General features: G+C 39.3%; 1 protein-coding gene across 2 annotated transcripts in view; it reads left to right on the top strand.

Annotated features, from left to right (window-relative positions):
- The window catches only part of ABLIM1 (actin binding LIM protein 1), a 201,490-nt gene that overhangs the window by 157,173 nt on the left and 19,645 nt on the right, over window positions 1-24,672 (top strand). The window contains exons 11-17 of one of the 2 annotated variants that reach the window (XM_063132699.1): window positions 1,863-1,907; window positions 3,431-3,466; window positions 5,261-5,390; window positions 7,649-7,768; window positions 13,110-13,130; window positions 14,566-14,670; window positions 17,994-18,041. In XM_063132699.1, coding sequence (XP_062988769.1) covers window positions 1,863-1,907; window positions 3,431-3,466; window positions 5,261-5,390; window positions 7,649-7,768; window positions 13,110-13,130; window positions 14,566-14,670; window positions 17,994-18,041 — 505 coding nt within the window. The remainder of the gene's footprint in view (window positions 1-1,862; window positions 1,908-3,430; window positions 3,467-5,260; window positions 5,391-7,648; window positions 7,769-13,109; window positions 13,131-14,565; window positions 14,671-17,993; window positions 18,042-24,672) is intronic. The other variant, XM_063132700.1, reaches the window with a different exon arrangement.

Raw genomic sequence — 24,672 nt, 5'->3', positions numbered from 1 at the left:
TGGTGTCCAAGAACTGATAAAAGACAGACCTCTTGGCTGCTTATTGCTTTTAGTATATGATTGTGATGCCTTTTGTCATTGATCACATTTTTTCCCTCCAGGAATGCTGTTTTGGCTGCATTTCTTTTTTTAAGGGCCTCTAGCCATCTGCTGCTTCTGCTTCTGCCTTCCTTACCCTTGCTTTTGTAGGGGGCAAAATCCTTTTTGTATAAGCTGGCTACTACTCTGTGCTTGATGAAATCACACATCCAGCAATGAAGCTCAGAGAACAAATCTTAGTGGAGCAGATGGGAGTTTCACTTGTTTCAGGACAGTAGATTCCCAACAAGAAATGCTGAAAAGAAACCCTTTGATGTTAAACAATAGTAAATAGAATTATGCTCCCTTCTGATGCTGTGTTGCACTGCTATAAGTTTACCCAAATGGTAACATGGTAATGGCCTTGGATTGGGTCCAGGCTTTTATTGGAACATACTTTGCTTGATGCATTATTTATTTATGTATTACATTTTTATACTGCCCATCAGCTGACGCTTTCTGGCAGTACACAATTAAAAAACATAAAATATAACAGGTATAAATTTAAAACATAAAAAGTAAAAAGGCAGTATAAAACCAGCTACATTAAAAACCAGGGAAAGCCTGTGTAAAACGGTATGTTTTCTGGAGGTGTTTAAAAGATATTACATCTTCCACCTCCCAAACTGTACAAGGCTTCTCAATTCATTCCTTGAGACAATGCAGGTATGGACAAGTTGTTCACTCCCTTCCCCCTTGCTTCTATATCTGCATTTCATGGTATTGTAAGTGATGCCAATCATGGAACTGGTTGTCTGCATGAATCATGGTATCATTGCTTACACAAGCAAAGGATGCTTTACTAGACTTTCATTCCTTCAGGTTCCATATAACATTACTTCTGGAACTTTCTATCCTCTATGAACTAAAGTCTCACTGGAACTGTTTGGAGGTCTATCCTGCCTTGCTTCCATTGTTCATAATAACAAACACTGAAGGTGTGGAAGTATTCATTTGTCTGGCCCAATACCCTGATTTAGAGGCAATCCTATCAGACGAACCATTGAGTGACTTAGGGGTCACTGCTGGAGTGCTGTTACAAGGGCCATATACTTTCGTCCCTTCTCCTGCCCTGTGCCTAATCTTCTTTAACAGTGGAAGAACCATTACAGTGGATACACCTTGCATTAGTGATGTACAAGTGATGGCCACCTACATGCATATCTTAGCCAAATTCATGGACGATAAGGCTATCAAGGACTATAAGTCAGGATGGCTAATAGCCATTTTGAATACCAGCTGCTGGGGAAAACAAGTAAGAGTGTGTTGTTGCACTTATGTCCTGTTTGATAGGAACCGAATGGTGGTTAACTAGATAGGCCTTTCATCTGATCTAGATCAACCCTTCTTATACTCTTAGTGCAACAGTATTTCTCAGTTCTTCTCAGGGAAATATCCTTAAGCCCTCAAATTTGGAGCCTAGTCATTCTCTCTGTTCCTGCATAGCCAGAGTGAAGGATTTAACAGTTATCCCACTGAATTTGGTGTAAAATCCTTCACCTCTTTAAAAATATAGAAAAGTAGGATTCATTCATGTAACAAGGGCTGACAGTCATAAAAACGCTGACAATTTTGTTCTGTACACTTTCAAAATCAGAAAAATGGACCAAATGGACCATGAAGGTTAAGCCCTAGGGTCTTCCATTTTCACTAGATTCTACCTGGGTATTTCCTTTTACTGCTCTACTATATCTCTAGCTTATAGGCTTTCTTCTGCATTATTTTCTGTTAAAATCTTTTTAGAATTTACAAAATGAATGATAAACCCAAACTTTCCTTGGCAGACTCAAAGTTCGAGATATGGCAGTTCTCCTGTGCACGATGAAAGTGTAAGTTGAAAAAATCCCTAGAGGGGATTGGTGGTGGTATGTCAACATGCAAAGCTAATGTGGCATGAAACAAAGTCAATTTCTATGATGCTCGATTTGCAATCTTTGGTTTATCCTGTGACTGTGGGTAGACCTAAATACAAGGTGGTTGGACAGTCCTGAATATGTTTCCTTTCTATACTGTGAGACATTATTAGAATAGAAAATTGGCAACCAGTACTTCTATTTCATGACATATTTGCATGATGAACCTGGCAAGAGTAGATCTGAGGATGGCATTGTGAGTGCTGCATTACCAGGCATAGACAGTTAGTTGTGTGCCTTTACATTTCATGCTTGATCAAGGCTGTACAGCATCTGAATCTCCAAACTGAACGTAGCCCATCAGCCATGATTTCTGGTCTACCAGATATTTGATAGTCTTCCTTGTTTTTGCAGTCCTAAGCAGGCAGCAAAGCCAAGAGGTGTATTGAGCCTCAGGTAGCCCACCATGTATGGCTGGTGGACCTCATTCAGCTTGTAGGTTATGAATTGTGCAGGGCTGCAGTAAAGCGTTGCACAAGAAAAGTGAAACTAAATCTACATATGCTCTTCCATTAGAAAATGCATTTGTACAAAACTCCTGCACAAACAGAAGATGGAGCACTCCTGCAGAACCTACTTCTTGAAATTTTTTGGAAATTCCTTTGCTAGTTGCTGATTTCTTGTGCTGGTTTCTTGCACCAGTTTCACTAGAATTTTCTTATGATAGTTATTTTCCTTCTGTTTATGGCTCTTTTGGATCCATCTCTTGGATTAAGCTTGTTTCCTTTACATATAATTTTGTTATTTCCTGTATAAGGATACAGTCAAGTTTGATTTGTCTTGGACTTACCAGAGGCAGCTATTAAATGTGTATTCAGTGCCAAGTCTCATTAAAGGTTTGGTAAAAACCCTAATGAAACCAATCTGAAAACTAGAGTTTCTGGTGTCACTCAAAAGCCCTGACCCAACAAGATATTGACACGTTAATTTCCAGCTTTGAATGCATTCCGCGGACTTATAGCAATTGTGCAAAAGTACTCGTGCTTTTGATTCACATCTTTGCAGCTAGTATTATAATCACTGAAAATGCAAAATTACCCAGGCATTTGCTGATTTTATTACCTATCTTAATATATTTTTTGTTTGTTCAGTTTTGATCTTTATATTTTATTTTCATTGTTGTTTTAATACTTTTTGTACGTTGCCTTCTTATTTGATAATAAAGGGTGGTATATAAATATTTTAAGTAATTAAACTGTTACCAGAGTCCTCTGTTATGAGGTTGGTCTTACAGAATATTTGATTAAATTAAGCACATGGGAGGGTTTTTCTTTGGTAGCCTGTAATTCAAGGTCGGACCGTAGACAGTCTGATGGAAGTCCTTGGATTTAGGTGGCTCCAATCAACTTTTCATGTTTTCACCTTTTATAATAGACCTGAAATGTGAGACACAAGGAACAAAAGTCTATCTATAACCATCTTTCTTCCATGTCTTGCAGTCTCCAAGGACACTCTCTCCAACCCCATCTGCAGAAGTAAGTTTGATGGAACGTTTCCCCTGTGCTTTTCTCTGCCAGATCATTATTACTAAACAACAATATTCATCTTTTATTTGTATTTGGGTTTTTTTTTAATTTGATGTGGTTTTTATTAGATCTGTCTTTAATGATGGGTGTTAATGTTTTAATGAGAAATTTGCTATTTTTCTGTATTTCATTGTTAGCCACCTTGGGCACTGTTTTTATTTATTTATTTATTTATTACACTTTTATACCGCCCAATAGCCGAAGCTCTCTGGGCGGTTCACAAAAATTAAAACCACAGTGAAATTTAAATTTAATGAATGAATAAAAAATAAAGATTATTATTCCTTGTCTTGCACTTCCAGTCCCGAATTACTCTTTTGGCAAGGCACCATTCTGTGATTAGCTAATAAAAATGCACATTACAGCTTTTATTTAAGAATGTTAAATTACTCTCAATGAACTAATCGGTCTCACCTCATAATGGCAGGGCACAGATATTGTTTTAAAGAATTTTGATGGTAGGTGCAGCAAAGGGTAGACAGCAGGGGCATTGGAATTTCAGAGGTGAAAAAAGTAAAACAAATCAGTAATGATGTTGGTAAGGCTTATAAAAAACCCAGAATGGTTTTGACGCCATTGAACTGACTGGCAAGCAACTCAAGAAATAGTAGAACTAGGTATGACAGGGTTAAGAATTGATGGGACAGACTTTTCTGCTTCCTTACCCTGTAATGCATAATACACACTGGAAAACTACGGTGGAACCTGTACCTCCCTACGGACCCTCACCTCTCATTCTCTGACCCAAAGGTCTTGTGGAATTCAGCATGCTGGACCACTGAGAATTTTAAAGGCTTCAGAATTTAGATATTCAGTATTTCACTGATAAGTTTTTTTGGGCAACTTCTATGAATAGAAATGTATGCTAAAGAAGAGAATTTTCACCATGGAAGTACCATGGGTTTATCTTCCAAGATTTTTCAATTCAGAATAACCTGATTGTCCTGGAAGTTAGGAGCTAATTTGTTCATTGTAACTGAAGCGATTAAAATCATTTTCTAAGCATGATCCCAGATGAAGAAAAAATCATCTGGGATGTACAACAGAAAGTTTTCAATTATCTAATTTATGTAACTTCTGTCTAATGCGGGTCAGTGAGGTGCTTTTGCAGGACAATCAGAAGGTTGAGCACTCTCCTTTCATTCACAGAGGGCCAAACTAAATGTTCTGCTAAACTTGATTTGCTGTACATCACAGATGATTCTTTCTTCATCTGGGATTTATTTATTTATGTACCTCATGTAAGTGCGTAGAACCCCGATTCAGATCAAGACTGTGGTGATTCAGGAGGGAGGGTTTAAGCTTCTCTCTCCCATTTTTGTGCTAAAATTCCATTCACACACGCACACACCCATGTGGGGGACATTTGCTGATTCCAATTTCAGTACAAAAATGTGAAGGAGAAGCTTAAATCCCCCCCCAAAGTCGCCACAGTCTTGATCCAAATCTATGGCCCACATACTTACAGGGAGATAAATAATTTAATCACACATAGCTCTGTTATACATGAGTTAAACAAAATCTAGTCTTGCTCCCTGTGACTGGTTCTCAAGTCCTCACCTGTGTGAGGGAAGCACTCCCTTGTAAATAAAGTTTGATTTGGTCTGTCATAGCAGTGAAACAAGGTGTTACTTTATGGAAACATTTTAGCAACCTTTATATCTGTCAGATATGAGTTGCTTAAATGAGATCATTATAATATTGAATATTATAATGCATATGTAAAAGGTATTCTTTCTTCAGGGTTATCAAGATCTTCGGGATCGGATGATACAACGGTCTACTAGCCAGGGCTCCATTGGTTCTCCTGTGTACAGTCGTCACAGCTACACTCCCACGATGTCACGTTCACCACAGCATTTTCATAGACCTGGTAAGGTTGGATGAAACCGTGTAACCAAAGCCCAAAATCAATCTTCCTTTATGTCATTGAATTGTGTAGGAAAGGAATTTGCCTCTTTGGGTAGATGAGACTTTTTGTGTGTATTATTAAACTGTTGAGTTTCCTTCTTACTTTTTAATTATCTATTTTTAAATAATAAGGATTAGAATCTGTGCTAATTAGGGAGTAACTCACAATTTCCTGCCATGTGTCCTGCTATTCAGGAGACTATTTGAATCTCAAGAGGAGATAATATTTTAATTGTTGCCTGTACTTTCTTTCACAAATGGTAACTACATTTGAATATCAGGCTATAGGCAACTCTGTAATGAGGCCTGGTTTCACACTTTGTGAATACTCCTGAAAGTCAAACCAAGGAGATCGCATAACCTCTCTGCTTTGATGTTAAAAATCTAATGCCATGCTTTAAATAAAAAAAGGGGGGGAGGGAGAAAATTCTTTATTTTAATGTTCTAGGGTGAAGGCAGAAGTAATATTTGAAAAGTAGCAGAACCCTCATTTCCTTACAGCTTTGCAGCTGAAACACCAGATGTACATAACAGTTTATGAAACACTGGCTCAGTTGTCCATTTTGCCCCTTTCCATATGCTTCAGGCAGGATACATCCCTTTTAAAAATATGAATATTCATTTATCCATTCATTTGTTGTCTTAGTAAAAATAAATAAATAAAGGAAGCTTTATAAAGTACAAATCTGTTTCTTTGTTGACATCTTAGGAGGCCAACTAATCAATGCTATTATTATTTGTATCTGGCCTTTCCCCCAATACTTTCCCCATAACTAGCTGGCTTCAGCCTCAGACTTGTAATTTTGTTCTTTTCAGAGCTTAGCCCTGGAGAGGTAACTTTGGACTAAGTGCTTCCAGAATAGCCCCACTGCTCTAACGGTGTTATGTCTGTCTTCACCCTTAGTTAGCCATTTACCGTAGCTCTACAGTTTCACACGAGTTCATTTATTTTTGTTTCATGTATAAAACTGAAAACTTTCCACTTAAGAGGTGTGCATTATATTTTTCTTGAGATGTTTACCTTTAAGCCTTACATCCATAAATGATGCTGTTTTATGTCATTTGAATTTTTAAGCGATATTGCAGATATTGCAAAAGTAGACATGAGTGACTCTCATTCCATTCTGTTATTGACTCATGGGTTTACTTCACTCTGCCTAACTTCCAGTTCAACTTAGGGAATTTCTGGAATTGATTTTGGAATTGCATCATGTGCAATTTGCATCCTTTTCTCTTACACTAAGGCATATGTGCATTGAGTAAATTCCAGGACTGCATCAAGATTCCTTTTTGTGATTTAAGCAATGTACATAAATGTTGGTGAGCATTGATAACATAATGAAAAATTAAGACAGTAGGTGCAGGAAACTGCACAAGTGCAACATTCTGAACAATACCTCAGAATTAAAAATGAAAGAATGTGAATTAGCGCTGTTCTGGAAACAAGACTGAGCAATTCAGAACGCCATGATAAGGAAGTGGAAGGAATCAGCTAGAAGAATTTCATAACTGTTCCTATCCAAAAGCAGCAGAAGAAAATGTCCAGATGCAAGTGTTACGTTTTTCAAGTATCATCAAAACACCAGTATCAAGTTTGTGTGATTTCAGATGAAAAAACCCTCGCTGGTAAAATAAATGGAAGGCTGCATTGATTAGAGCATATATTCTGTTTTTAAATGGCTCTTATTTGGTGCCTATATTATACTAAAAATCTTCATTGTAGGTGATACCATAAGGGTGTTCCTGTGGAAATCACCTCAATTTTCCTTCTTGAATGTCTTGAATTTTACATTCTAAAAGTTAAAAAAACGTAGAAAGGTCTTCGTAGACCTCAGTTGGTGTTATTTGGTCAGGTTCTTACCGAAACGGCTGCTGCTTTTGAAACTAATTTGGGTTGAAGGTGTGAGATGCGTGAATGACAATTGCAACCTATACATTTGTATATAAAGATACTAAGGATACTAATTTATGCCGGAGCAAAGAACTACCCAGTACGAATCTGAGTCTTTATGTTCTTTCAATGAATTTTTGAACAGTTTTGTAGCCTGGGACGTCTTTAATCTTATTTCTTCCTGATTTTCAGGCTCCTAGGTGTTAAGTGCTTTTCTCCCTCTGTTTTCTCCCAGCCTCCAGCCACTTCCCCTGCTTCTGTCTTATTTTGTGTTCTCTTCTCTTTGTTTCCATTTTGTCCTGCCTTACGATTCCTTGCTGCTGCTGCAGAGCTGCTGTCTAACGGTGTGCAGCGGTTAGCCCACCTTCGCACTAGCAGTCCCATCTCCACCCACAATGACTCCCGCCCCTACTCCCCTTTCCGACACCACTTCATTCCCCATGTCAAAGGTAAGGAGACAGGCTGTTCAAGTTAGAGTCCAACAGACTGGAGATTTATTAGCATTCTAGGAAGGCTAATAAGGCGTATCTCCATCAGGTGGCTATTAGCTGCGTGGCTCCTGGCATGCCTCAGACTTGCGTCATAATTACTATGTTAGACCTGACATATCTTCTTCTCCCTGAGAAAGTATGTCCTTTCTAAGGGTCCTCCCTAGGTGAAGTGTTCAGGAGTAAAAATTTATTTTCATTTTAGGAAAGTGTTGCTCTTCCAAAATATATATATATATATATATATATATATATATATATATTTGTATTTTGGGGATTTTTTTTGTACTTTGGGGAATTTAACTTGGAAATTTTCTGAAAGTTCACCTCTCTTGAGACACACGAACATGGCCCATAGTTTTTGCAAGGTCTGTAGTAACACTCTCTCCAGGCCTCAAAATCTCACTCTAATCCACCATTTATGCCAATTTTGCATGGAATCATCTCTCACATGCACCAGCTTCTGTAGCCCCTTTCCTTGAAACCTAAGGCCAGAATCACAGTCAGATTTATGGGATGGATATGGTGTATGAAGGTCCAATTCCACAGTGTGAAATGGTATTTACCACTTCAAACCAAACCCTAGTGTTGGATAACAGAGCATACTCTTGTAAGGTAAATCCAACCTCACGACATAGGAAGCTGATTTATATCTTGTGTACACTGACAAGCGGTGGCTCTCCAGAGTTTCAGACAGGAGTCTTTCCCAGCCCAAACTGAAAATGCTAGGAATTAAACCTTTGCATGCAAAGCATATGCCCAGAGTTGTGGCCCTTCACTCCATTATGTGAGGGTGCATTCATATAACATTTTCTTTGTCTGAGACTGACATGATAAAATCACCTTGTGGTGACATGGCATATCAAATCCAAAAGTTAGGATTGATTGCTTCGAAAATGTCTTATTTTAATTCCAATGCATTCTGCACCTTTGAAAATTCTCTTGACTTTTTCCAGATATCGTGCCCCATCTACCATCGTGGCCTTCCTGCCAAAGCCCTCTTCTTCTCAAAGCCTATCCCATCACCTTCTTTACTTGTCTTCCTCTCAGCACTCACCCATTTCTCGTTCAGGGTGCCCTGTGCAATATTCCCAGCACCCTTATCTCATTCAACATCAGGAACTGATGTGAATTTCTTAGCTTAATTAATAAAAGGCCAGCAACGTTTGTGTGTTTGAGATTCAATATCCTGAACTAAAGCAAATAATATTAATGTTAAATAAATAACAATACCCAGTTGCTGTGGTCTTTGCGGCAATTCTGCAATAGATCTCAAGCTCCTAATCTCTCTATTGTAACACACATTTATAACCCTTTCCTCCTGGTTTGTTTTAATCATCATAGTAGCAAAGATCACTTCATACCTTACATATGGGGTCCCTTAAAAACAGAGGCACAGTTCATGTTTGCATGTACTTGATCCATAAACTCTAGTTCCACATTTCCATGCTTATCCCATGCTTTCAAAGGCAACCCCATCCTTTTTTATTACACCCAAGAGCTACTGGTTCTTCAAGGTTTGTCATGGCAAAAGCTCACTGCGGATAACTTCATAGTGATTACTTCTTGAAATATAGATCTGTTTTGGAGGTTGAATTTGAGACTTAGTTTGTCATTTTGAATTACAGAAACAAGGAAACAAAGGCAGTGGGGATGATGTGTATCTTCTATGATAAACTTTTGAGGTGGAATCCAACTAGAGTCCCTCACTGATAGAAGGCTTCCACACACTCCTGCACCCAAATATGTTTTGGAGGGTTGGGGTAATAAAGCAGATTTTGGAGATGTAGAGAGCTTCAGGGAGGATTGTCCCCATTTTGCTAATGGAATACTTCCATTGGTGGAAGGACACTAGTTGTATTCCACCCATGGTAGATACTTCAGAGAACTATGAGCATGAATATGCGGGCATGTGCCCAGGTGTTATTTTGATGTCTGCAAGTTCACATTCTCTGGTAGCTTCAACCCATGCTGGTCTTCTCTACTTCTGCACATGGTTAATGGTGACAGTTGTGGAATTAGCACAGGCTCTGCAGTGTACTCAGCTTCTTCATAATGTCCTGATAAAGTGCCTCCCCTTCTAGGAATTATTCCTGTGTGATTGTGATATGAAACTATGAAATGAGAGCACAAAAAGGTATCTTCCAGATGCATACTTAGATTGTGCTAGATTATCAGCCAGTTTAAATTGTCTTTGGCAACATTAAAGGAACCAATAATTGAATGAATATAGGCGTATAGGGTATTGATTTGTATTAATCTAATGCTTCTGCTGTAGCTATTTGAATTCAATCATTCTTTCTCTAAGATGAGGAGGGTACTTCTTTTCTCTACTCTGGGTGGATTCCAATCAGGCCATAGGTCCTCTGTATGGGATGTCTAAATGCTTTCCATGTAGGTCATAGCATAGAAGGTTATTGATGCTGCTTGATTCCCCAAGTGCTTAAAGAGATTCATCAAGAAATTCTATTTTGACACTTTTTTTTCTCATGCTTCTAAACACCATTTAAAGTGCAATTTAAGGCTTGCTAGGGAATACTGGGAGTGGTGGGCCTTTTTTATGTCTAAACATGCATAAAGTTGTGTCTTTAGCTGACTTCCCATATTTGCATCTTTCTGGATACATTTTGACCCTCCATTACTATATGCCAAGATGTTGTGTGCTGTTACAGTCTTTTGGGCTCTTCTACATTGAGGGAAGTTTTTTGCAGTGGCCAAACCAAAGTTGATCCATCATTTAGTGGATCCATGCACTTCAGAATCTGCTCCCCAAATTAGCATTTAGGCATATCTATTGTTATCTTGGAATGAAAGCTAGCCCAATTATGAAACAGGCTAATGGTTCCACTACAGATGGCAAATTTGGATTGTTTATTACTATTTTCTTTATTCCTGTTCTAGGAATTCTGCATGCATTTTGTAATGTGTGGTACCATCTTGGAAGGGTTTCCCTTCCACTCCTGAAAAAAAGGAGCTGACAAGTTGCAGGTGGGAGGAGGCAGCTAATTGGGTGATAGAAGCTGGTAGAGGAGATAATTTATTTATTTATTTATTTAATTACATTTATATACCGCCCCACAGCCGAAGCTCTCTGGGCAGTTTACAACATTTAAAAATAGTAAACATTAAAAGTATACAATTTAAAACCACACACACACACACACACACACATAAAAACAGTATAAAAACAACAGTATCCATTTAAAAACAACAATTGTGGGGTCCATTAAAAACAAACTTAACGTTGTTAAATGCTGTTAAAATGCTGTTAAAAATGCCTGGGAGAAGAGAAAAGTCTTGACCTGGCGCCGAAAAGATAACAATGTTGGCGCCAGGCGAGCCTCATCGGGGAGATCATTCCACAGTCGGGGGGCCACCACTGAAAAGGCCCTCTCCCTTGTTGCCATCCTCCAAGCTTCCCTCGGAGTAGGCACTCGGAGGAGGACCTTAGATGTTGAGCGCAGTGTACGGGTAGGTTCATGTCGGGAGAGGCGTTCCATCAGGTATTGTGGTCCCAAGCCATGTAGGGCTTTATAAGTTAAGACCAGCACCTTGAATTGGGCTCGGAAACATATAGGCAGCCAATGCAAGCGGGCCAGAATCGGTGTTACATGCTCAAACCTCCCTGTTCCAGCTATCAATCTGGCCGCCGCATTTTGCACAAGCTGCAGCTTCCGGACCATCTTCAAAGGCAGCCCCATGTAGAGGCCAATGGTCATCAGGAAGTGGGGAGGAAGATGACCTGAGAAGTAACTTAACTTTTTCTTTGGATAGTAAAACAAATGCTTAAAATAGCTTGATGTAATGCTGCTTGAAGGGAATGAATAAAGAGAACTCCTTTGACTCCTTTTCTACTGGCATTGCAAACTGTGGAAAGAGTGACAGATTTGTTAGAGTAACGTTTGCCAGGAAGTTTATGAACAATGGGTAGAAAGAAATAGTGTAGCATTTATGGCAGTTTACATTTATTGCAGTGAATGTACGTCATGGTTTAATTAATTGACTCATGATTTGCTGGCTCATGTGCTGCATGCATTCCATTGACTCTTTAAATATGCAACCTCCAATCGATCTAATCATAGGTTGCTGTGTGACGTGTGAACCCAGACACTTTGGGTTATTTGTGAGTTAAACAACCCAAAGTTAATCTAACAACTGTTATTAGGTTAACTTTAACTTTTGGTTGTTTTACCCATGAACAACATGAAGTGTCTGGATTCACACATCACAACAACCTTCAATTGGATGTTGTCTGTTTAAAGAGACATCAGCATGTATGCAGCACATGAGCCAGCAAATCATGGGTTAATTTGCCACGGTTGCGTGCCAACTGTGTCTATGTCTACAACATAATATTTGTGCCAAAAATGCCTAGCAAATGCAGAATTAGGCTGATCTTTCTTTATTTTACTTAAAATATTTATCGCCCAAACAACAGGCCTTCAAGTTGGTTTATAGTAAACACAAATCAGTACATAATAAATATATTTTTAATTTGTGAGAATTCAGGATATACAGAAAATAGTGATTTAACATTGCACAAAATTAGCTCATTATCACAAAGTTAACATCATAAAAATCAACCTGTTAATTTCTCTGTCTTCTCTCTGGTGCCATTTTCATGATGTGTGGAAATACCATTGGTGTTCCCTGGCTAAAGGAATGGGCATAGTATACCTGGGTGGATCTTTTTTTAAAAAAATTCTGACAACATTTTAAAAATGTTTTCTTTTGAACTGTTCATCCACAAAAAAGTTCCATTTTCTAAATTGGGGAGTAGGAGTAAGGTGAAATGCAAAGAAAATATATAAAATTATGTAAGATTTATATGATCTGAAGAGAAACCAAGATTACAAATACATTTAAGTGCAGATATTTTTGTGGACAGACAGACAGATAGATAGATAGATAGATAGATAGATAGATAGATAGATAGATGATAGCTAGCTAGATATAGATAAGGAGTAAAACACAGCCAGCAGCCAACCAACAGCCAGCTAATTAAGTTAATTAGCACATAAGGGCCAATGATGTCACAGATTTCATTTTATGGTATACCTTTGTCATGCCTCTCTTGTGAATTTATTCTCCAACTTATCTGGATTGAGAACCAAAAAGTAGCATCCTGCTTCCCATGACTATTCTGTTCTTTCCCCCCATCTGTTTACATATTCTCCCTATATGCTTTTTCTTCTATTTCTTTTACCTCAGCTAAAAATACCACCATTGTTCTCATAAGTGCATTCCATTCTATTTTCCCATATATTTTTGCCTATTTGATTTTCTCATTTTCTTTTCTCAGATGCAGCTTCATTCTACATAGGTATGCCATTCCTCAGTTCTCTCATGACTCCCATTGCAGGCGGGGGGGCTGGGCAGGGAGCCATAGTCTTTGTGGTTGTGTGTGTGTTTAACCAATTTTCACTCCCTCTTTGATACCTCCTCGCAAATGTCAGTCTTAACAGGTTTCTTTTCATTGCTTTTTCTAACAGCATGTTATATGTAATTCAACCACTCATTTTGGTTGCTGTTCATATTTGCGCAAATTTGTAGTTCAGTCTTGGGCAGATATTATATATTGTCACTTATGTGACAATATAAAAAAATCTCTTTGCGTGCCAACAGTTTAGGCCCACAAAATAATGTGTACTTGGCAAGGATCTCACCCTGCAGTGATTAGTGGAATCCTGGAGTTCTTTCATGTGGGTCCTGCATTCAAAACATGCTTGTAACTTAAATTGCTAAACTGCCCCCTATATATCCAATGCTTCAAATGTTAATGACTATGGGGCTAGCATTGGCTGTGATGTTAGCATGGCAGAAAAAAAACTTACTTCTTTGAGTACTTATATTGCCCATGAATTGATTGCAGGGGCACTGCAACACCCTTCCCCCATGCTTTCCCACAGAACCAGCCCTATCATTAGGCAGACTTACTTCAGGCAGCTGATTTTAGGTGTCAGGAAAGGCTAGCAAATTATTAGTGATTTAATCCATTACTGTTGTGCTTTTACTTCTAGGAGAGGCACTTGTGGGGTTTTCTATTTCAGCCAAAATTACTTGGTCACTCTTGGGCACTCTGCACCTTATTAGGGGGGAAGGGGATTTGCTGTTCCTCAAGCAGCAAAATGTCTTGGGGTGGGCTTTAAGTGGATTTCCTGGAGATGAGTTCTTCAGGCCTCTTTGAATGAATAAAATAGATCCCTAGTGAGAAGATGTAGAAATGCTGGTTTGGATATGTAAAGAAAGAACAAATGTACCTGACATGAACCAGACTAACTCATAGCTTCTTTCCTTCTCTTACATGTATGATTTGAATTATGGGAGTCTCTTCTAAGTGCACAATTAACTTGGGAACCTGTTTGATTTGAAGTTTCCCTAGCAATGACTTTGCCAAATGCCATGACTCTTACACTAAAAGTTTTCAACCTCGCTGGTACCATTGCCATGTGACTTCCCATTCCTTTTCACGGCCTTGTTTATTTAATTCAAATGCATTGTTCCTTCATGCATGCTGTTGGAATGGACAAATGAGGGAATGCAAGCTGCCTGATTCCAGCCTAAGGTGAATGTCTCTCTTCGTAATGGACTAGCAATGCCTCTCGGTGCTAGCCACATTTCTTGAGAATCAACAATATATATATACTTTTGTTTGTTTGCTCCCCGGTTTTCCTTTGCCACCGTCTTTTGGTTGGGTTTTGAATTATGCCTGCTTCTTTACTGCTCTTTTTTTGTTTTTTTCATTCTCCTCATTGGAGGCAATGAGCCGTCCAGCGGTCGGAACTCCCCTGCCCCTTACCGACCAGACAGCCGCCCTCTAACACCAACTTACGCTCAGGCCCCTAAACATTTCCATGTTCCAGGTAGGAACTGGCACTGTATGTCTTGGTGTCCTGTCATAGTGTAGACTGTAGCCTTTGTCTTGTCTCCATTATTTCATGCCATTTAGTTTGTTTGTTTTTTGTTTTTAAACTTGGAGTCCACCACACACTGCTTTGAAATGCAGGGCTTGTTGGTTTGTCTTGAGAGGAATTAGAGAATGCTGGCTGTGGAGAGATTTTTAAGGTATAAAATGAAATCTTTCTCTTGGTTAGAAAATTGGGAAATGCAGTTTGATGAGAGCAGAGTACATGGCCCAAATCTCTCCATTTCTACATCTTAGTAGCAGCACAAGTGTCTCACCTCTTAGTTCCTGTCTTTCATGACTTTAAGGCCCTTTCTACACCTAAGGATTATCCCAGGAAAATGGAGGGATTGTCCCTGCCCTGCCTGCTTCTGGTATCCCCTGTGTGGCATTTGGATGTACAGGAATGATCCAGGGATGATCCTGGGGGAAAAGGCAGGTGTAGAAAGGCATAAGAGACAGACAGGATTCAGGTAGCCATCCTAAACACATTTACTTAAAAGCAAGGCTAATTGGACGCAATGGGACTGCTGAGTAAACATGCTTAGAACTGCACTATCAACCATTTAGCCATTGCTTTATTTTTCTGAGACAATAAATGTGCTTTTCTGTTTGGAATAGTATTGCTTCGACAGACAGACAGTGCCTAGTAGGCGTGGTGATACCCGTTGGTAAGCTTCATTGAGAGTCCATAGACTGTCGACTCCTGTGTGAAGAAGTTCAAAAACGTCCATATTCTCATCAATAGAAATTGATTTAATCATGAGCTTCACTTTATCTACTTTGTTTCTGCATACCAGGGGTGGGGAACATTTTCCTTATCGTGGTCTGAATTACCTCAGTCTGAATTTGTCAGGGCCTGTAGTCCAGCATTGACTGGGGCCAGAAACAAAACTGAGCAGGGAAAATACATGCACACATCAACTCACACATACACTCCCCTCCATCAATGTCTCTGTCTCTTTCATTCCCCTGAGGAGACGCAGAGATGCTGCCAAGGAGGCAGGCAGATATGGCTTCAGAGCACAGCAGTTAGAGTGTCTTTAGCTCTATGGTTTACTTTCCTATGTTTACCTGTACTTGCTTCCCTCCCAATCAGCATCTCTGTCTCTCAGAGGAGAGCTTGCTTTGTATACTGTTGCCCATCAAAGCCCCTTTCATCTCCCTGTTAGAGTTGCTATTGCTAGATGACACTGCCAGGACAGCTGGAGGTGTGATCTTGTTGGAGGTGAGTGCCTTGGAGATCTGGATAGAACATTTGAACCACGTTTTGGAGGTTCCCTACTCCTGTTGTACATTTTCTTTAACAGAACAAGAATTTTTAGCCTGCTCGAAGTAATATTGCCCCTTGGTGGTTGTTGTTGTTGTTGTTGTTGTTGTTATTATTATTATTGCATTTATATCCCACCTTTCTCCATTATGGAACTCAAGGTGGCTATATGGGATTCACAGGTGGTCCCTCCCCTCCCCTCAAGCATTAACTATGCCCAGACCTGCTTAGCTTCAGCAACATGGCTGACTCATGTGCCTTCAGGCCATGCCTCGGGAGCCTCCTGAATAGTACACTCCGTTTTTATGATACTGTCTGTTGCTAATGCCATAGACCACTATTTTCTAGATATGGTTTTGGCTAAGGGCTGCTTCTTAAAACCTACCTGCTTCTTGTTCACAATAAAAAAATGTACCAATGGCACAACTTAACTTTTTGGAGGAAGAAAATAAATGGTAGGCAGATTATGCCACACTAAGTTCCTCAGAAATCTACATAATGTATAGACATTATGTTAAATTCCTCAGACAGTCACAGCAAATGAAGTTTTAAGCAATCCTGTTATACGGTGAGCTGTTTTGCCTCAGGGCTCTCTTGTTCCAGTGTATTTTGAAGAGATAAGGTAGTGTGTGCCTGTTCTTTGTCAGTGAGTGGTTTTAATGGCATTTTCTGATATACATGTCTATATACATATAGAGATGTTTCCCTAGTAGCAATAATTTGCCTGACTGTAACATAGTATTTGCATTCATGGTCATGGCTTTCCAAGACAGTCTTAGTGGATTCAACATCAACTGTTGAAGGTGTTCCAGTGGGAAAAACTTAACCTAAAAATTTGGGCCCAAACTAACAGCTTAGCCATTGCCCTTTATAATAAATGGTCTTATAATTTCCTGTTATTAGGCCAACAACATTTATTATCTTTCAGCCATATGTCTAGTATAATAGGGATGCACTGTACCGTGCATAAGAATATCTACCTTTAGCACTCTGAGGCTGCAGTCCAAGGTACACTTACTTGGAAATAAGCCTGTTTAGACATAGTGGTACTTACTGGGCTATTAATTGATTCAGTAGCATTCACATTTTTTCTCTGACTTGTAAGTTCACCTAAATGAGAGAATCTGTGTTGTTGTTTTTTAAAAATGATATTTTTACAGTACCTCAAACTTTCTAAGAATCATCTAAGCTTTCTAAGAATCCTCTCTGATACTTTGTTTGTATTGCCATATGAATTATTAACATCCTTGCATTTCTGTATTTGAGAGGAACATGATATTTTCCATGAGGCCATCTTCAAGCCCTTTTTTTTTTAAGTGGACTCTATTGGAGACATTGCTAGACAAATACTATATTTAGGTATGGGGCTTTGAAAACAATTATAGGTCATAAAATGCTTCAGAACATGAACTTATGCTCTTGGTGGTGTGAATTGGTTTTAGCACCAAACCAATCAGCATGGTAAGAAGCATCCTAGACTCAACATAGCGTTGAAAAAAATGGCTGTATTTTAAAATGGGAAATTAAGAAACATGTTTTGTAAAGCCTTTAATGTAAATCCACCTCATTGGTATGTGTGTGGTTCAAGGCAAAATTAAGCTGTTGCAGCACAACTTACCAGATGTAATTTGGGGACTATGTTCTCCACCAAATTGCTCATGTCTCCAACTCTTAGCTCCTTTGGTTGCATTTCCTCTGAAATGTTTATCCCACTAACCATCTACTAAGAATTTAAAGTGAATGGCTCACATCTTAGTACATCACCATGTTGCCAACTTTATATGTCCAAGATTTCATGTCATCTGTCTGTGATATTTTACCATCTGTTTTTGTGTTCTGTTTTCATGAGATACTTCCTTCTTTTCTGTGATACTGGAATTAGCTTGCTGGATTTATGTGCCAAGTCCTTGGTCAGAAGCATCCTTTAATTTGGTGTTTGGTTTCTTCCCCTTCCCCCAAAACTAATTGACGATGTCCAGATATTCATATGCTTTTGCTTTTTACTTTTACAGATCAAGGCATCAATATTTATAGAAAACCACCTATCTACAAACAGCATGGTAAACCTTATTCTTTCTGTCTTCAAAGTGGGACAATTTAATATATTAAATACTTGCATGGCAGAACAGTAGACTTACCCAATGCTTAGTATTCATCTTAAATTTTTTGTTACATTAGTTGGTTATTGCCTGCTTTTCTTTTTATGTTTTTTTCTGATGTAAACAGAGTATTTTTGCAAGATGCAAATGCACATGATATGCGTCACTGCTTTAATTGTACATCATAATTAGTTTGCTACACAGTACCCTGCTTGTAAGCAAGCACTTTTGTCTTACTGGCCTTTGTTTCAGTCCTGTAAACTGCCTATCTCTATTTATTTGTTTTAAAGGGGTGGAGGGATTAATAGGTCAGCATTCTAAACAGAAATTTGCTCAAAGATCTTGCATTCCTATTTCTTGAAAAGTTGAAAGCAATGTATCTCTTGGAAACTCCCAAACAGTTAAGAAATTCTAATAGGAATAGTTATTTTCTTGGGGATGCATCCAGATGGAGGGCATTTCCAATCAAGAGGCATTGTGCTCCTATTCCACCTTTTTTTTCTTAGGGCACAAACTTAGCTGGGTTGCCAGCAACCTTTGAACTGCTGCTGACTATCAAATGCAGTGAAGGAGGTCAGTGGAGATGATTTCTGTTAGACAGGCGGGGGCACCTTAGAAGGAGAGGAAGGAGGCTGAGGCAGCCGTACAATATGTTGTATCATAGCCATCCCAGTCTCCTCCCCTCCCCTCCTCTCCCCCAGGAAGGCCCCCTTTTCCCTGTCTCCATACTCAGTTCTCCAACTCCAGAGAGGTAGACAGCACCATTCTCTCCATGCTAGCTACAAGGGGGAGGGGAGGGGAGCGCAGTTTCTTGGCTCTGAGGTCAGAGCCCTGGCTCAGAGCTGGGAAACCAACTATCCTATGTCACCTCCAGACACGGTCGGGGGAACATAGGATTGCTCCCTTAATTGATTTTTCCTGGTAAAAAAAAGACAGAAGTAGAGGGAAAACACAAGAGCATTCCAAATGAAAACCAATATTGTCTGTCTCCATAAAATACCTTGGTTGAGGCAAGGCAAATGCAGGGTAAAAGCCTCATCTGGAAGTATCCCAAGTGCCTAGCAGAACATAAATATCTTAAATAAATAAACGCTCTGCACACCATGTTCAAATGTGAACCATGTTCACATTTGGGGCTTTCACTGCAATTTTCATAAGAGCAGACTCCAAGACAAAGAGTTATTTTTCAAAGTGCAGGGTGCCTTTGGTTGAACATCTACAGCAAGAACAGAGAATGGTCAAGCTGTAAAGGAAGGTAGCTTTTTTGCATGCACACATATGGCTCCTTTGTACCCTGTTTCAACAGTTCCATACCATCAAAGACAAACTTGGAACCATGACCCCCCAAAAAATTGAACTTTTACCTTTCTGTTGTTCTTACATCATCCCAGCCTCTATTTTTAACTATAAAAAATAGAAATATCCCAAAAAAGCATGAATGTGTCCTATAATACTTTTTTAAAAGCTTTCATGGAAACGTGAGATGACTGAGATGAGAAGAGGAAGACATTTTTCCTCATTTTACCCTCAGCCCTCCCCTGGCTTTTCTTCCTCACACTTATCCATTTACGGAGATCCATCCACAGAAGAAGGCTTCTTCCCCATACTTATCAGTTGCTGGATCATGCTCATCTGAATGCTCACCTGAGGGCAGATGCTTCTCTATCTGCACTGCGGTGCTTTCAACAGCCTGCACTTTCAGATGCATTTCATGATCTGGATGGGAAGTAGACATGGATGCCCATGCAAATGGGCATGATTTATTTCCTTATAATACTTCTGTGCCATTTATATAATAAAACCTCTAAGCAGCTCACACTAAAATTCATGTAGAATACAGCATAAAAACCTTTATCAAAGAATTTATTTATTTATTTATTTATTACATTTCTATACCGCCCAATAGCCGGAGCTCTCTGGGCGGTTCACAAAAATTAAAAAAAATCAAAGTATAAAACAACAGTATAAAACCATAATATAAAATACAATATAAAAGCTCAACCAGATAAAAACAGCAGCAATATAAAATTACGAATTTAAAACACCAAGTTAAAATTTATTTATAGACTGTTAAAATGCTGGGAGAATAAAAAGGTCGTCACCTGGCGTCTAAAAGCATATAATGTAGGTGCCAAGCGAACCTCCTTAGGGAGCTCATTCCACAGCCGGGGTGCCACAGCAGAGAAGGCCCTCCTCCTGGTAGCCACCTGCCTCACTTCCTTTGGCAGGTGCTCACGGAGAAGGACCCCTGAGGATGACCATATGGGAGGAGGCGTTCCTTCAGAATAGTTAAACGAATAGTTTTAAAGCATTACAGCAAAGACAGCCATAAAACAGAGCAAATTGTTTTCAAGTGGCATTTGAAGCTTGTCAGCATTTCTGCCTCTCGAACCATGAATGAGAGAGTGTTCCAAAGGGTGAGTTCTACTGCTGAGAATCACATGGAAAGCTTAAAAGATGCAGTAGCACAGCAAACCATGACTGTATTGTGTCTTGCTGTACTCAGTGGAGCTTAAACTAAAGTGATACAAAACTGCTTTGTGTGCTTGGGCAAAGAACTAGATTGTCTGAAATACCAACAGAGAGTGTTTTTGAACATGTGCGAAGTGCCTTTCTCTTCCCACTGAGGAAGCAAAGCCAAAATTCAAAGTAAAAAAGTCGAGGTCAAACTGTGTGTCTTTCATCCCAGGCTTAAATCCCATCAGTTCTCATTTTAGAAACTTAACGCTGACAATGGGATGTTTCTTAATCAGGCAAGCCTCTCATTTTAACAGCAATAGTTACGTTGCAATATTTTCTGAGAGAATAGCATTAGTTTTTGGAGATCCTATGTTAAAAATATAGTTTTCAAGGCATCTAGAATTGGAAGGTATAATTATAGCTTTTTGGTAAGTAGCCATTGAAAACACATGTGTAAACAAAAAAACTAGAATGATCAAAGATTAACTGAGAAGCCTCCACAATATAGTATATAACAGGGTTCGATTGCTTGAGGGCTGATGCTTATCATGGGTTGGCTTTATTATTCATATCTAATTATTATTTAATTTTTAATGGTGCCATTTAATTTTTCCTTAACATTATTTTTATTTCTTTATGATTTTGATTGTGTCTACTCACCTCCCATTAACATGTGAATGTTTTACCACTGACCTCATCCATTCTAATACGTAAGTACTGCTTGAAGTCATGCTTCTGTAGTCCCCTGAGTAATGAGCTAAGGTAGCTGCTCTTGACCCATTAAACTTAATGATTAAAACTTTACAGTTCATCAGAAATGTCTTGTATACAGATCCCCAGTTTGGAATGAGACAGAGCAGCAAGTGTGAAATGCTTGTGCAGCTTCCATTTGTTTCATTTAAGCTCATGCAGAAGATATTTCCAGTTGATCACACTCCTTTTGAACGATAATTAGTACAATTCATTAAAAAAAGAAAAAAAAACATAGGGTTTTTTCCACACAGTCAACAAATACTTATTTCTCATTTGTTCTTCCCTCAAAACACACTATCATCACTAAATCAGTAGCTGGGAAATATAATTCCTCTCTCCCAGATAACATGTTTATTACTATTATGACTTCTGTGTCATTGCCCATGTGTCACTGGCCCCTGTCGGTGATTGCTTACAAAGTAGCCATAAATGTGTGGCGGGGAAGGGGAAGTGGGACCATGGGGCCAGCGCACCCCTTTGATGTATGCACATTCAGCATGCCATCTGCAAAGGGATGCCTATACACACATGGCTGGATGTGTGTAGGTCCTCCAGGCAATCAGGACCCCTGCCCGATCAGTACGGAAATCCATCATGGTTAGTTTATTATACAGTACCCTGCTTGTAAGCAAGCACTTTGTAGCATATGTCTTACCGGCCTTTGTTTCAGTCCTGTTAACTGCATCTATCAAATTTTGAAGCCAGTATAAAAAGGTGTTTTACCCCATGCAATCAGGACCCGTGCATGATCAGGGATCCTAATCAGGGGCGGCACCTGTAAGAACATAAGAGGAGCCATGCTGGATCAGACCAAACTCCATCTAGTCCAGCATTCTGTGGACACAGTGGCCAACAAGTTGCTCCTGGGAAACCCACAAGCAAGGCATGAATGTAACAGCACCTTTCCACCTGTATTCCCCAGCACTGCCTCTGATACTGGAGAAAGGATATAGCCATCAAGACTGGTAGCCATTGATAGCCTTCTCCTCCATGAATTTGTCCAATCCCCTTTTAAAGCCATCCAAATTAGTGGCCATCACTACGTCTTGTGGAAGTGAATTCCATTGTTGAACTATACATTGTGTGAAGAAGTACTTCCTTTCATCTGTCCTGAATCTGCCACTAATCAGCATTGTGGCATAACCCCAGGTTCTAGTATTCTGAGAAAAGAAGAAAAATGCTAGGAAGTGGCTAAAATCTTTTCTAGCACAGCTGTGTGTAGGTGCCATTTTGCAGATACCACCCTGCGTGTGCATACATCAGGGGAGCAGGGCCAGCGACATACACAGTTGTGGAGTCCAGCCTGGTGGTGCAGCTCTACTTCACCTCCTCCATGTGTTTAGAGTACACATGGAGAGGGGATAAAGTTTAATGACCAACAAATACGCAACAACCCATGCTGGCATGTTGATGCTAGCCTTTTAAATAGAATTTTGGAGGTGGTATGCACCACCTTGTTACACAACTCCAGTATAGCTAAGAATACCACAAGATTAATGCCCTTTCATTCTCTCCATCCTGCAACAGTGCCCTTGCCATTTTGCAAACTTCTCAAAGTTCACTTATTCTTTGTACTTCCATTTTTATCTTTTCACGTGCTGGATAATGGATTTAAGTAGCGTTTGAAAGGTGTGTGAACAGAGTGGGATGGGCAAGATTACCCCCTCCTTCATAGTGTGTGAACAGAGTGTCACACTATTGTCCTTTTAAAGTGTTGTGCACATTCTGAAATACCATGGATGCACACTTTAAGTGAAAATGTAAAAAGGCCTCATTCATTTTAATTGAGAGAGAAATTATCTAAGAACGTCTATATGCAAGTGGAGGATCAATGCCCGTATTGACCCCTTTTTTTGCTGATGCAAACATGGCCCCATAGAACTTGCTTAGGTCCTAAAATAGGCCTCTGTGCTTTAGCTAACTCTGTGACATCTGGAAAAGAGACCCTTTGGCAGCTTTCAAAAATGCAAATTTGAAACAGGAAAGTAAAAAAAAATGGGGGGGGGGAATACAATTTTCTAGTTCCTTTCCTAACTTTCTTTTTTCAATTGCTTCATGCACAATGGAATCAACCTAACATTTTGTAATTGAGAACTGCTCAGGGTGAAGCTACACTGTCATTTTGTACATGTAAAACTGCCCCAAGGTTATTTTCCTGCACCAGATGTGCCATCACGTTTACAGAGCTATATTGATCTTAGTGCAGTTGAGGTGCATCTCATGGCACTGTTTCCAAGGCCATAATGAAAGTATAACTTCACCCTAAATGCATTGACAGTATAAATTACACACCATAATTACACCTTACTTTGGGAACAGTTTCAAATGTTGGCTGCATTGGTTGCATGAACCCTGATACAGGCCATAATGACAACCCATGGGCTATTTAACTCATGGATTGTCAGGGTGTTGCCCCCTACAACCTACTCACTGCTTCTGCTTTCATCCAATTTAGCAAGCCAGCCAAGAACATCCCATTCCTGGATTGTTTGCTGTGATGTCTGAAGTTGGCACACTGGGTTGCTGAGAGAAGAAACAACCCAGAGTTTTAAGCCATTTTTGGGGGTGGTTGGGTTTAAAACTATGGATTGTTTTCCACTCAAAATCCTAGAGTGCCTTGTTCACATATCATGCCAAACAAGGGGGTTCCTGAGTTCTTTGCTAAACTGTATGCAAAGTGGAAGCAGTGAACTGTCAGGAGACTGCTTGCGCACTCACATGCATTCCCAACCAACCGTGAGTTCACACGTAATGACCAATCCTGGATTAATTAACCCATGCTTAGTTATTATTTGTGAAGCAAGTCATATTTTCACACTTTTAATTCACAGGCAGTTGCTGATGTAAATTTCAAGGATGCTCAATTAGTACCTTAAGCAAAATTAAATGAAGTTAATTATCCTCTAGTTACCCAACTACTGATTTGGACTGATGAAAAATTTAATGAATTTGATCAGGAAATGATATTATATAACAGAGAGATTTTGGTGATGAATGCACTGCAAATTCTGTTCCCATTGGGGTGGGTGGGGGGAATACTGGAATTTTGTTAAAATGGCATAGAATGCTATTGAAATGTTCCTGTCTTCTTGCCTTACATGGAGACCAAATTGACACCCTCTTTTTATTAAAGGCTATTACTAAAAAGAAGCAATTTTTTTAAAAAAATTGTGCTCATTTTGAAGCCATTCGAAGGGCCAAACAACATTTTCTGCTAATTGTGCAGGTGTAGCTGACCCTGACATTTTTCTTTACTCCAGTGTAATTGTACATCATCCCAATTCAAATAAGAACAGCGTGTTCTAGGAGGGAAGTTTTCGACCTTCCCTGCCACCATCATGAATTAAAAAAAGCAGAAAAATTATTTAGTGGAGTTGTA

The sequence above is a fragment of the Elgaria multicarinata genome, chromosome 8 (assembly GCF_023053635.1).
Source record: "Elgaria multicarinata webbii isolate HBS135686 ecotype San Diego chromosome 8, rElgMul1.1.pri, whole genome shotgun sequence".
Classification (NCBI taxonomy): Eukaryota; Metazoa; Chordata; class Lepidosauria; order Squamata; family Anguidae; genus Elgaria; species Elgaria multicarinata.
This window is presented reverse-complemented; position numbering and strand designations above follow the sequence as displayed.